Source organism: Podarcis liolepis, assembly GCF_965112155.1.
Source record: "Podarcis liolepis genome assembly, chromosome: 6".
NCBI classification, from domain to species: Eukaryota; Metazoa; Chordata; class Lepidosauria; order Squamata; family Lacertidae; genus Podarcis; species Podarcis liolepis.
Window position 1 is genome coordinate 7,914,230 of NC_139559.1, and position 13,980 is coordinate 7,928,209.

Sequence of the window (13,980 nt, forward strand, 5' to 3'; positions counted from 1 at the left end):
AGCACAATTCAAAGTGTTGGTGCTGACCTTCAAAGCCCTAAGCAGCCTCAACCCAGTATACCTGAAGGAGTGTCTACATCCCCATCACTCAGCCCAGACACTGAGGTCCAGCTCTGAGGGCCTTCTGGCACTTCCCTTCCTGCAAGAAGTGAAGTTACAGGGAACCAGGCAGAGGGCCTTCTCGGTAGTGGCGCCCGCCCTGTGGAACGCCCTCCCACCAGATGTCAAGGAAATAAACTAATCTCTGAATTTTAGAAGACACCTGAAGGCAAGCCTGTTCAGGGAAGTTTTTCATGTTTGATGTTTTATCGCTTTTTAATGAATATTCTGTTGGGAACTGCCCAGAGTGGCTGGGGAAACCCAGCCAGATGGGTGGGGTATAAATTATTATTATTATTATTATTATTATTATTATTATTATTATTATTAATTAACATCTTAAGGGGTCATAAATAACCAGATCCACACCATCATTCAAAGCACATCCAATGCACATTTAAAGCATGTGACGTCCCCCAGGCAATCCTGCAAACTGTAATGGCCCACTTGCAGAGCTGCAATTCCCAACCTCTGTGACGAACTACTGTTCCCAGGGAACCACTGCCTTAAAACAGTCCCAGTGCTCCTCAGAACCAGCACCAAGCCTTTGGCAGCTGCCAGCTCCTCACCTAGATGCATTGTGGGAAATAAAAAATGTGGCTTGGCCCATCTTCCCAGGGCTGCCACCACACCTCATCAAGAACGCCCAACTGGAGCCAGCCTTGCCCACAAGAACTCAGTCCAAACTTGGCCTCTGCCTTACGGCATGTCGTTGTTGTTAGGTGGTCCGTTGCCGAGCGACCGGAGACACAGCATCCTCTCCACGGGCACCCTGAGGGTGGTCCGAGTGGCTCTTCACGACCAAGGCCAGTATGAATGCCACGCCATCAGCGCCATTGGGGTCCGAAGCTCCCCTGTGCAACTCTGGGTGACTCCGCGAGGTATGTTTGTGTTCAGTTTCTGTTAATTGGTTCTCGTGGGAAACTTGCAGATTCTAGCTTAGCACAATTAACTCAAGCTGGTGTCAATTTACTCTTGGCAGAAAGCCCAGGTCTGCTTGACCTAGAAACTACTCACTCTGATTGGTTAACGACCAGCACTCAACTCTGTTATCAAGGGATTGTTAGCTCAGTTTGGTGTGAGGTGTGTTAGGAGTTAGAAGTGCTGTGTATGGTTATGAGAGAGAGAGAGAAAGAAAGGATTTATTTTGCTTTTATTTGTATGCAGAAACTCTGCTGGTTTTATTTTTCCTTTTAATAAATCCTGTAAATAGTTATTCTGAGTCTAGCTGACTAGTCATTACCATCTCAACTAGCTTCTTCGCTGTGCAGGAAAACTCTGCTACGTTTGGGCTAAAGCCAGTAGGGCTATGCCTGACACTTCAAAGTTCCATGAGGTTATGGGCATTGTGCTGCCAGCCTGAGTTGTGGTGGTGTCAGCATCAACGGTGTTGGTTCCAGTAGTCCCAGAAGTTGTTGTTCCTGTCGGTGCAGCAGATGGACACTGGCTGGTTCCTGACTGTTGTGAGCTGGTGACGCAGTGGACACAAGGACAGCAGCTGCAGCGTGTGAGTGCTGGGTGCTGTGGTTCCTGTTTTCTCTCTCGGTGGTCGTGAGTAGCTGGTTCCGGGTTCCAGGGACATCGCTCTCAAGATGGCCTCACAACCAGGTCAGATGGCTTTTGAGCGTCTGAATGACTCCAATTACTTGCTGTGGTCGGAACGCATGCAGGCAGTGCTGCAGAGGGATCATCTCTGGCAAGTGGTGAGTAAGTTTCCTACGAAGCCTGATGATGAAGACCTCGATAAAGACCAAAGAGCAAGGGCCACAATTGTCTTGGGGCTGGAAGATTCCCAGTTGCCGTATGTGAGGGGAATCAAGACAGCTAGAGGTGTGTGGCAAGCACTTAAAGAACTCCATGTGCGTGAGACAGCGGTTTCCAAGCTGTTCATTCGCAAGGCATTGTACAAGGCAATGTTACAGCCTGGGGTTACAATGCAGGAACACCTACACAGTTTACAGTTAAAGTTTTCTGCGCTACAGGAAAGAGACTGTGCGTTAGACCAGCAGGAGAAGGTGGCTATTATTTTGAGTTCTCTCCCGGAAAGCTGGGATAATTTAGTTTTGTCTCTAGAAGGCATACAGGAGCGTGATTTATCAGTCAGTTACGTTACTGGGCGTTTGATTGAAGAATGGCAGAAGAGGCAAGAAAGGTCGTTGGCTGCAGAGGCTTCTGCAGGTGGGCGGTTTGGAAGGAGTTCTCATGCCGTGCCAGAGGTGAAGCAAAAGCAGCGTACTGGTGAGGAGTCAGCGTTTGCTGTTAGGCGTTGTTTCCGATGTGGGTCTTCAGCGCATCTAAAACGACAATGTCCGGAGTTGGTCAAGTCTCAGTTGCCGGTGCAGGAGCAGAGACGAGATCAGCAGCAGCAGCAGCGTAAAAAGAAATTCTTCAAACAAAAACAGTCAGCTCAGCTGGTGACCGGCGAGGTCAAGAGTGCTGATGAGAAACAAGCGGTCTGGGTGGTCGATTCGGGAGCATCTCGCCACATCGTGAATTCAGATGAATTGTTTGTTTCCAAGAACTCAGCACAGCGCAGCCAGGTGGCTCTAGCAGACGGAAGTACTTCCGAAGTGATTTCGGGGGGTGCAGTTTTTGTTCCTTGTCTTCGTGAATGCCTGCAAAATGTACTTTGTGTGCCGTCATTAAGGAGCAATCTGATGTCTGTAGATTGTTTGCTGAAAGCTGGGTTTAAAGTGTATTTTGAAGGAGACAGTTGCATTATTAAGAAGGCTGGTGAGATTTTAGGCACTGCTAAGTCAGAGGGAGGCTTGTTTTGGCTTAAAGCAGGATCTCAAGTTGCAGCAGTAGTCAGTAAATCTCAGCCTGCAGTGAATAACAAAGCTATACATGACAACTGTGTGCACTTATTGCATAGGAAAATGGGGCATGCTTGCTGGAAAAGTGTACTAAAAATGTCTGAATTGGCTGATGGGGGTAATTTAAAGAGTTGTAACAAGTACCTTGATTGTAATGTGTGTAAAAAGGTTAAAACCCACAGAGTCTCTTACCCCAGAAGTGACAGAGTTAGTGAGTCACCGCTACAGCTGGTTCACATGGACGTAATTGGTCCATTTGCTGTAAGCAGGGGTGGATCGCGTTTTTCACTAACAATTGTGGATGACGCCACGCGTTATTCTTGGGTTTTTCCCATGAAGAATAAGGGTGATGTGTTCACTAAGTTTAAAGGCTGGGTGGCATCTGTGGAAAGATTTCTATCCACTAAACTTAAAAGGATTCAGACGGACAGAGGTGGCGAATTTATGTCAAATGCTTTTAGAGATTGGTTACAAAAGCGTGGCATTGGGCATAGAAAAACGAACGTTTTTTCCCCAGAGGAGAATGGCGTTGCAGAGCGAAAAAACAGATCTTTACAAGATATGATGTTTGCCATGCTTGCTGATGCTGATTTGCCCATGTCTTATTGGGGGGAGAGCATGCTCACCGCGTGTTATCTCCAAAATAGGCTCTTTCACCAAACAATAGGTACAACCCCGTACTTTAAATTGTTTCAGAAAAAACCTAAAATTGACCATTTGCATGTGTTTGGATCAAAAGCCTGGGTATTAATTCCGAAACAAATGAGAAAGAAGGGAGATCCTAAGACCAAACAGCTAGTGCTTGTGGGTTACCAGGAGCTGGGAAAAGGTTTCCGCTTTGCTGAAGGGACAAATGGCATTGTGATCTCCAGGAATGCCAGTTTTTGTGAACATAGTGGCTGGGAGAGACTACATGCCAATACTGAGGTTTGGTTTGAACCTTCCCAGGAGCTTCATGACTCTGAAAGTAGACACAGAGAATCAGAGTCTGAGGGGGAGGAAAGTTCAGATAAGAGCTCTCAAGAAAGTGGAGTTAGCCAAAGACCAGTTGCTAAGCAACAAAAGAGAGGTCGTAGTTCTGAGGAGGAAAGTGGGTCAGAAGAAAAATTTTCTCCCAGAAGATCTAAAAGACAAAACAAAGGAGTGCCTCCGGTGCGTTTTTCCCCAGATACTGCAAATGTGTTTAGTGTAAGTGCAGAACCCAAGAGTTTTCAGGAGGTGTTAAAGTTACCAAAAGAGGAGGCAGAGCTCTGGAAACAGGCAATGGAGGAAGAGATGTCCTCTCTGAATGAGCACAAGGTTTTTACACCAGTAGCAGCGCCTGAGGGGGCAAAGATTGTAGGCTGCAGGTGGGTGTACAAACTTAAACCTCTGGTGACAGGAGAGTACAAATACAAAGCTCGTTTAGTCGCTCAAGGACACTCTCAGAGGCCTGGAAAAGATTATGACGAGACTTTTTCCCCTACTGCTAAGGGGGACAGTGTAAGGCTAATTTTAACGCTTGGAGCAAAGAGAAAACTCCTGTTAAACCATTTTGATATCCAGACTGCATATTTACATGCACCAATATCAGAAGACCTGTATCTAGCCGAACCGCCTGGTTATGAGACAGGTTCTAATAGAGTGTTAAAATTAAACAAAGCTCTATATGGTCTCAAACAGGCTGCAAGATCTTGGAACAGATGTTTCCATGAGGCCTTAGTGTCATTTGGTTTCAAACAGAGTACAGCTGACAATTGTGTTTATGTACGTGGTACAGGCAGTGATCAAGAGTTTTGTCTGATTTATGTAGATGATGTATTGTATGCTTGTAAAACAGATAAACAAACTAAAAGGTTTGCCAAGCAATTGTCCAGTAAGTTCAAAGTGAAGGACTTAGGCCCGGTTAGGACATATCTAGGGTTGGAAGTGTGCTGGGCCCAAGATGGCAGCTGCCTAATTAGTCAGCAGAACAAAGTTAAACAACTACTGACTACATACAGGATGCAGGATTGCAAAGGGGCAGCAGTGCCTATGGATCCAGGTTTCATAAAAACACTTCATATAGATGAGAGTCCTGAATTTGAACATCCTGATGTATATCACTCTGTAATTGGAAGTTTATTGTATATAGCACAGTGGTGCAGACCTGATATTAGCTACGCAGTAGGCATATTAAGTAGATTGGTCTCAAAACCCACACTAAATGCCTGGAAAGGGGTAAAACAAGTTCTGAGGTACCTCAAACAGACAATTGGCTATATGTTACAATTAAATTCTTCAGAGGATGAAATGTTGAGTTGCTACTGTGATAGTGACTGGGGAAATTTGCCAGATAGAAAATCTGTCACAGGACTAGTCATAATGGTCGGTGGAGCTTTAATCAGCTGGCGGTCACGCAAGCAAGACGTTGTAAGTGTGTCATCAACAGAATCAGAGTACGCCGCATTGAGTGAATTGTGCAACGAGGTGATTTATTTCAAGCATTTGTTAGCAGATTTAAATGTAAATTGTGGAGAACCAGTACAAGTTTACATTGATAATCAAGCTTGTATAACCTTAAGTAAAACAGAGGGTTTCAAATCGCGTTCCAAACATATCTCTGTAAAATACCAAAATGTACGTTGCTGTGTACAAGACAATGTAATCACCTGTACTTATGTATCAAGTGAAGAAAATGTAGCAGATGTATTAACTAAACCATTGGCAAAGATAAAGAACAAGCGAATGTGCAAGGGTTTAGGTTTGCTGGAAAAATAATCTCCTACATAGGTGTATTTGGTGTTAATTGTTCAGCAGAATCTGTGAGGGGGTGTTCAGTTTCTGTTAATTGGTTCTCGTGGGAAACTTGCAGATTCTAGCTTAGCACAATTAACTCAAGCTGGTGTCAATTTACTCTTGGCAGAAAGCCCAGGTCTGCTTGACCTAGAAACTACTCACTCTGATTGGTTAACGACCAGCACTCAACTCTGTTATCAAGGGATTGTTAGCTCAGTTTGGTGTGAGGTGTGTTAGGAGTTAGAAGTGCTGTGTATGGTTATGAGAGAGAGAGAGAAAGAAAGGATTTATTTTGCTTTTATTTGTATGCAGAAACTCTGCTGGTTTTATTTTTCCTTTTAATAAATCCTGTAAATAGTTATTCTGAGTCTAGCTGACTAGTCATTACCATCTCAACTAGCTTCTTCGCTGTGCAGGAAAACTCTGCTACGTTTGGGCTAAAGCCAGTAGGGCTATGCCTGACACTTCAAAGTTCCATGAGTTTGGTCGTACATCTTCTGCTCCTCAAATCGCTTTTGCCTCCTGTGGACCTTTGAGTTTCTTCCCCAGTCGTTCCTGTTATAAGAAAAAACTGCTCCTTTTCCCTTATGGGGTATCCAAGAGCCCATAAACCAAACCAAACAAAACAAACCTTCCCTGTTTAGGGAAGTTTCTAATGTCTGGTGCTGTATTGTTTTTAATATTCAGTTGGAAGCCGCCCAGAGTGGCTGGGGAAACCCAGCCAGATGGGTGGGGTATAAATAAATTATTATTATTATTATTATTATTATTATTATTATTATTATTATCTGTATAGAGTCCTTAAAGTGGGTCCCCCTATCCATAGGAGAAAATAACAGAGGCAAAGCAGAGTATATTGAGAAGCAAAGCGGTTAGTAAGCCTGATCTTTTTAAACTGTTGCAACAGGGTCCCCACAACCTGGAGGGAGAGAACTCCAAACAACGGTGCGCAAGTCCTTATATAAACTTTTGAAATTGCCCACCCTGTAGCCCAAGACCCCCCCCCCAAAAAAAAAACATCATACAAGCATCACAGAAGGAGGCGGTCTACAGCAGAAATACTGTCTGTTGGATACCTGATAATGGTCACTGATTGCTTTACCTGGGCAGCCTGGCCATTCTTTTGTGATGGTAAATACTTTAATTCCTGAATCCAGGTCACAGGCTCACCCAATTCATACACAAATCTGCCCTTAAGACAGGTAAGCAAAAGACAATGGAGAGGCTTTCCCATTTCCTTCCTCCTTGCGGAGAAATATTTGAAGTCAATTTGGGAGAGTCCTGTACTATTTCGGACACGTGGTTTATATACTTATGTGTGTATTTTATATTTGAGACCTTGGAATTCCTCCTTTGGTAATCCTCACAGAACTCTAGCTCAATGGTTGCCATTAATTTGATTTGATCTGATTTTATAATGAATTGATTTTTAGAATGCTTTATTATTTTTCTGTTGTTAGCCACTCTGAGCCCGGCTTTGACTGGGGAGGGTGGGATATAAATAAAAATTTATTATTATTATAACATTCCTGACCGAGAAGTTTGGGGTGTCTGCCTGACTCTTTCCTCTTCGCCCTAAACAGTGATTCCGGTCTTCCTTCACCCCCCGCAAGATATGGTGGCGGAGACTGGACAAGACATCGAGATCACCTGTGCTGCCCAAGGGGATCCACAGCCCACCATCACATGGGCCAAGGTACCTGAGTGCTGATCTTTATTTCTTCTTCTTTTTTTAATTTGCATTTTATTTATTCGTTAACATTCTTACATTACATCGGTAAACATTGTCATATTACATTACAGGGCTTGCTATAATATAATTTCCAACATGTATACAAAAATTATATACAAATTTCATATACCTAGAAAGAAAATGAAACAAAAAAAAGAAAAAGAGAAAAAAGAAAAACCATTTCCCCCAAAATCATATACATACCAACACACTAGACTTCCTGTCTATCCCGTTGTATATTCCTTTTTTACAAATGAATGTACTCTTATTATTGTACATTTCTTTACATTTTATCTAATACATTCCTATATCAATATGTGCTCTTATTTCTCAACTCAGTCTCACTCCAACGTCAATCAAATGCTAGCATAGATAGCGAACCTTTACTGTATTTTTGAACATATGTTTTATATCTATCCCACTTTTCCATAAATTTTTGTTTTGAGTTGCCTCTCATGCTGTTTGTTAACTGCGCCATTTCAGCAAATTCTTGTAGCTTGTAATGCCAGTCCGTTACTGTCGGGGCTTCTTGTTCCTTCCACCCCTTTGCCACCAAAGTCCGAGCTGCGGCCGTCGCATATAAGAATACCTCCCTAAAGGCCTTCGGGATGTCCCAACAATGCTGAACAGAAATGCCTCTGGTCTTTTTAAAAAGGTTATTCCAAACATTTTTTTCAACTCCTCGTAAATTAAGCCCCAGAACACTTTGATCTTCCTACATGTCCACCACATATGATACATATGGTACCTGAGTGTTGATCGATGCACTTTGAACACCTGTTGCCTTGAGGTCTGCCTGCCTTGGATGGGGAACCCACCGCTGCTTCTGCAAACGCACAATATATTTTAAACACATTTCAAGCACACACACACACAGCCAGAGGATCCCGGGAACTGTAGTTTGTTGAGGGTGCTGAGAATTTTAGGCCTGTAAGGGGTAAAATACAGCTCCCAGTTGGGCTACCAAAACTTTGTGGACAGAGAGAATGGTGGACTGAATGTGCAAAGCCTTTTCCATACCACCTCCAGTATCCAGGGGGGAGCAAGGGTTATTTTGGGTCTCCAAAAAGAGTTCAGGCAGCGCAGACATCCCTAATTTGAAGCCCGGCCCTCTGTCCCAAATCTCAAAGAGAACTTTAAAGAGTGCATGCGAAGGAACACAGCCCAATGGGCCATGCGACCGTAGCCTGAGATGACTTGTCTTTTGCTGCCAATCGAATTTTTGCAATGCCTTTGCTGACATCTGGTGGACAGCTGGGTGAGACGCCGTAGCCTGCAAGCCCTAGTTTGCACTTGCGAGTACAGTGGCACCTCAGGTTAAGTACTCAATATGTTCCGGAGGTCCGTTCTTAACCTGAAACTATTCTTAACCTGAAGCACCACTTTAGCTAATGGGGCCTCCTGCTGCCGCCGCCGCACTGCCAGAGCATGATTTCTGTTCTCATCCTGAAGCAAAGGTCTTAACCCGAGGTACTATTTCTGGGTTAGTGGAGTCTGTAACCTGAAGCGTATGTAACCTGAAGCATCTGTAACCCGAGTTACCACTGTATTCTGGTGGCTGTCAAAGTGTATCAGTTCACACAACCGTTTCTTCCTGGATCAAAGTCAGCATGAATTGGGTTTTTTCAGGAGACTTGCACGTGCCAAACAAGCAGCCCACGCACAGTTTGGGGATCAAGGTGTCCAATTTCGTCTCATTTTTTTCTGGGGAGGTACAATTTGTTCCAGGACGCGGGTGGTGCTGTGGCCTAAACCACTGAGCCTCTTGGGCTTGCCGATCGAAAGCATGCCAAAAAGTGCAAGTAGATAAATAGGTACCGCTTCGGCAGGAAGGTAAACGGTGTTTCCGTGCGCTGCTCTGGTTTCACCAGAAGCGGCTTAGTCATGCTGGCCACATGACCCTGAAAAACTGTCTTCGGACAAATGCCGGCTCCCTTGGCCTATGGAGCGAGATGAGCGCCGCAACCCCAGAGTCATCTGTGACTGGACATTGGTCCTTTACCTTTACCTTTATCTTTACAATTTGTTCCAAAACGCAAGTTTTGCACATGCAGATATCCATTGGAGGAAAGCAAGTGCCTGCACACTAATATCAACCCAGGCAATAATAATAATAATAATAATAATAATAATAATAATAATAATCACTTTGTTTTGGCTTTCTGACTCAGTCAACACATAAAAGAAGACTGGAAGGGATAAGTTCAAGTTTTGAATGCACTTCCACGTTAGTAAAAGTCTTCTTTAAAAAAAATCAACCTTTGAAATAGAAAAATAGCTCACCTACTGATTTTCTATTTGCATTGTGGTTTGCTTGTCTTAGCACAGAGGAACATTCACACATGTGATGCACCCCTCCCCCCATGCATTCCCACCCCATTCTCCTGTGTGCATAAAAAGGTAAAGGGACCCCTGACCATTAGGTCCAGTCGCGGACGACTCTGGGCTTGCGGCACTCATCTCGCATTACTGGCCGAGGGAGCCAGCGTACAGCTTCCGGGTCATGTGGCCAGCATGACTAAGCGGCTTCTGGCGAACCAGAGCAGCGCACGGAAACGCCGTTTACCTCCCCGCTGGAGCGGTACCTATTTATCTACTTGCACGTTGACGTGCTTTCGAACTGTTAGGTTGGCAGGAGCAGGGACCGAGCAAGAGGAGCTCACCCCGTCGTGGGGATTTGAACCGTCGACCTTCTGATCGGCAAGTCCTAGTCTCTGTGGACTGTGCCACCCGTGTCCCATCCTGTGTGCATAGCATGGGCCAAAGCTGAACCTAGTCTATCCAAGCTCCAAAACCTCTTTTCCTTGCATATCAGGAAGGAATTCAAATCACAGAGAGCGGCAAGTTCCACATCAACAGAGAAGGGACCCTCTCCATCCGAGACCTAGGGATGGCTGACCAAGGGAGGTACGAGTGCGTAGCCAGGAACACATTTGGGTTTACTTCCAGCACCATGCAACTGACAATCACAGGTGAGAGCAACCTTCCTTTGCATCTGCAGTGTTAGCCTGGTCATGCAACCCTCCCGAAGTTGGCGCCCTCCAGCTGTTTCAGACTACAACTCCCACTGGCTCCAGTTGTAGCTGGAGGGCACCAGATTGGCAGAGGCTGGTCTAGTTGGAGCCAGTTTGCCTGGCTGGCTTTTCTGCACCCCTGTACCCATATACAATCCATACCAACATGCAATCCTAGGTCTACGTTTTCTTTTATTTTTAAAAAATAAAATAATTTTTATTTTATTTTAAAAAGAAATAAATGTACAACAAATTCAATTGCAAATCCATGCTCTGAATCTCGAGATTTTTCCCTCTTCCCTTCCATGGGTCCTAATATGAACATTTACATCTGCAAATCAATCTGTTATCCACGTTTTTTATCCATCTGAGTTGTCCATAGTTTTTGTTACCTTACAGGTGAGATTAAAATCCTCTAGATCTACATTTTCTAAGCAGGATTGTCACCCAGTTACAGAAGCCCTAGTTGATTAAGCATGTATATTTTTCTTGATGATTGATTAGCTGGTTGATTAAACCTGCATACGTTTGCAAAATATCCCCCCCCCCATAAAATGAAAAGGATTCTTTGCAGATCCCTGCCTGTAGCCCCTTCTCCGGGTGACACAATGCAGCAGGGAGCATAGTAAGCTTTCTTATGAGTCACACCATGGCTCTATAGCTCTATATTGTCTACACGGACAGGCAGCAGCTGCTGGGGTTTCAGGTGGGAGTCTTTTCCAGCCCAACCTGGAGAAACCTTCTATGTGAAACGCAAATCTCTGCCACCAATGTGTGCAGCACAGAAGGTTATGCTAAAAAGCAAGGGAAAGGCATTTATGGGTGCAAGAAAAAGCAAAACTATTCTTATTGTTCTGACATTTTCACATTCCAAGCAAACTCAAAATATGTGCTAGGAGTGGTGTATTGGGCGGTAAGGTTACTGTTTTCAAGGCAGATGATTCTAAAATGGAAGTGGTTTAAATTTTGAATCTCTTTCCCCACCACCGCCACCTTTGTGGTTTTTAAAAAAGCTACAAACGTTGGCAGAAGCGGCGACACCTTCGTAGCTACCTCGATCCAAGAAGCCATCAGCAGTGTGGACCACGCCATCAATTCTACGCGCACCGAGCTGTTTAGCAAGTAAGACCGTTTGGAGAATAAATTCACATTTACAGGGGCAGATGGGAAGGCCGCACAGATGCAGAAGCCATTTTGTGTGGGGAGGGCAGTTTTGCGGTCATTTCCCACCCGGGCTGGGTCTAGACACATCAAAGAAGCGATTCGGTTAAACACGTTGCAAATTTCATACAGAGAAATCCCGTTAGCGGAAAACGGGACTTCACAGCGCCATCTGGTGTCTCAGTGTTATAAAGCATATAAAGCACTTTATCTCCACAAATGTAGCAGAGTCCCCAATTGTCACTCGGCCAGGGACTTCACGGGAAGTAGGAATTCCCACGCAAATGGAAAAGGAAGCAGGAATCGCTGCATTCCACCTGTCTGTCTGTGGTCAGGAGTGGAAATGAGCCAAGCAAATTCAATCTTTCACATCATTGTTTTCTTAAGTCTGCAAACGACACATACCGTATTTTTCCGTGTATAACACGCCCCCATGTATAAGACGCTACCTATTTGGGGGGGTTCAAACTTAAGAAAATGGGGGGAGATTGCCCAGAGTTGTTGAGCTTTTTTTGGAGGGGGGTGGACCAGAGCTGTTGAGCTTTTTTAGGGGCAATATTGCTGAAAATTGCTCACCCGTCTGACCTGCGCTGCCGCAACCGCAAATCACCCACACGTCTTGCTGCAGCAACAGCAAATAAACACCAGCCCTTTTCGCAGACACCAAGAACCCTGTGGCAATCTCCAGCTAGCAGAACCAAACAATCCCATGTCACCAATATGCACTGACTATGTATAAAGCGCATCCCCCCCCCATTTTTTAGCATTCTTTTTTGGGGGGGGGTTGAACCTCATCTAATACACAGAAAAGTACAGTAGTTTTCATGTTTCCTCAGCATGGAAATGAACATAAACAGTTGTGTAACACACAGTGAATAGCAGACAGCAAGACAAGGAATGCAGTATTTGTCAGAAACCAAACTGCAGCAGAACAGAATCGGCGCTGATTGTGACGGATGCAAGTGGAAGCGGAAACTGCCGTTTTCTTGCTTCCCTAACTGAAAGTAAAAGTAACAAGTGGGAGCTGTGACAAACTGTTCCATTGTGGCCTGCTCTTTTTCAGGATACTCCATTCCACTCTCCTCCCCTAGTTTTCTGTCTCCTGCCCCAATAGTCAGCCAGCATTGTGTGACCACTGAGCATTCTTAGTCATCCCTGGGTAGCTTTGGGGGTCGTCGTCCCCCCACCTCCAAGGCTATAATCCTATACCCACTCAATTGGAAGGAAGCCCCATTGAACTGAATGGGACTTTCTTTGGAGTAGAAAGGTTGTTTATCCCCCTGCATAGCTTGGGGTTCCCCCAAGCCTGCTGATATCGCCCTCTTGTGGACAGGAGGAACAGAGCCATTTTGGCTGCAATAAGGACCAGCACGTTTGAGAACTCGGATTGCTATTAGTATCTCAGCCGATAATGAAGAGGCTTTTGGAAAATGCGATGGCGCTTAAAAATGGTTTTCTGTCCTCTCCGGACAGGCGACCGAAAACTCCTAATGAATTGCTGGCTCTTTTCCGTTACCCGCGGGATCCGTACACCATCGAGACAGCTCGGGCCGGAGAGATCTTCGAACGGACCTTGCAGCTCATCCAGGAACATGTGCAACAAGGCTTGGTTGTGGACATGAACGGAACAGGTAATAAAGCCACCACTGAGCAGCAGCAACAAACCATGAAAGCATGTTATGTATTATGTCTCTGTTATGGCGCCCTAGGTATGGAAAACCCTCCCACGAGAGGACTGCTTGTCCCCCATGTTAGCAGCTTTTCAGTGTTAAATTGTGTGTCGTCGTCCCCTTCAGATGTACAGGAGACTAAGTTAAGGAACTGGTGTGTCTGCTGCTAAGATTCCATCCTAGAATTGCTTTTCTGGTTTTTATTCGGACGTATACTGCATTCTAATAAAATGCTGAGAATGGGTTGCATTTGAACAAAATGTTCATTGGCCTAGAAACCTTTGGGTTAAAGGGAAGGCTATAAGGACCTCTCGGTGGTCATTCCTTTGCCTTAAGAAGGCATACCGTATTGGCCTGAATATAAGCCACATTTCCCCCCTCCCCCAAATTCCGATCGTGAAAAGTTAAAGTGTGGCTTATATTTGCGGCCGTACACCGTCGACAAAGCGTCATGGCTCTCCGCCCCCCCCCCCGGAAGCAGCCCAGGAGTGCAGGGCAACAGCGCCCAGCCCACCCACCGCTCCCAAGCTTCCCCCCAAGCTGTTGGAACAAAGGGGGGGACAGGGGAGGCCCCCGGCAAAGCGGTATGGCTCTCCCCCCCAAGAGCAGCCCGGGAGCGCAGGGCAAGGGTGTCTGTCCCATCCACGGCTCCCAAGCCTCCCCCAAGCTGCAAAATTTGGAAGGTGTGGCTTATTTGCAGGTGCAGGTTATATTCGGCCCAGTACGGTAGC

General features: G+C 45.3%; 1 protein-coding gene and 1 long non-coding RNA gene across 5 annotated transcripts in view; one reads left to right on the top strand and one right to left on the bottom strand.

Annotated features, from left to right (window-relative positions):
- LOC310708691 (peroxidasin homolog) overlaps positions 1 to 13,980 on the top strand; it is an 87,917-nt gene that overhangs the window by 44,903 nt on the left and 29,034 nt on the right. For all 4 annotated transcript variants that reach the window (XM_083507333.1, XM_083507332.1, XM_083507334.1 and 1 more), the window contains 5 exons: positions 822 to 980; positions 7,256 to 7,368; positions 10,220 to 10,376; positions 11,432 to 11,540; positions 13,053 to 13,210. In XM_083507333.1, the coding sequence (XP_083363459.1) occupies positions 822 to 980; positions 7,256 to 7,368; positions 10,220 to 10,376; positions 11,432 to 11,540; positions 13,053 to 13,210 (696 nt within the window). The remainder of the gene's footprint in view (positions 1 to 821; positions 981 to 7,255; positions 7,369 to 10,219; positions 10,377 to 11,431; positions 11,541 to 13,052; positions 13,211 to 13,980) is intronic.
- Positions 1 to 13,980, bottom strand: part of LOC310708962 — a 102,638-nt gene that overhangs the window by 7,669 nt on the left and 80,989 nt on the right. The gene's annotated exons all lie outside the window — the stretch shown is intronic.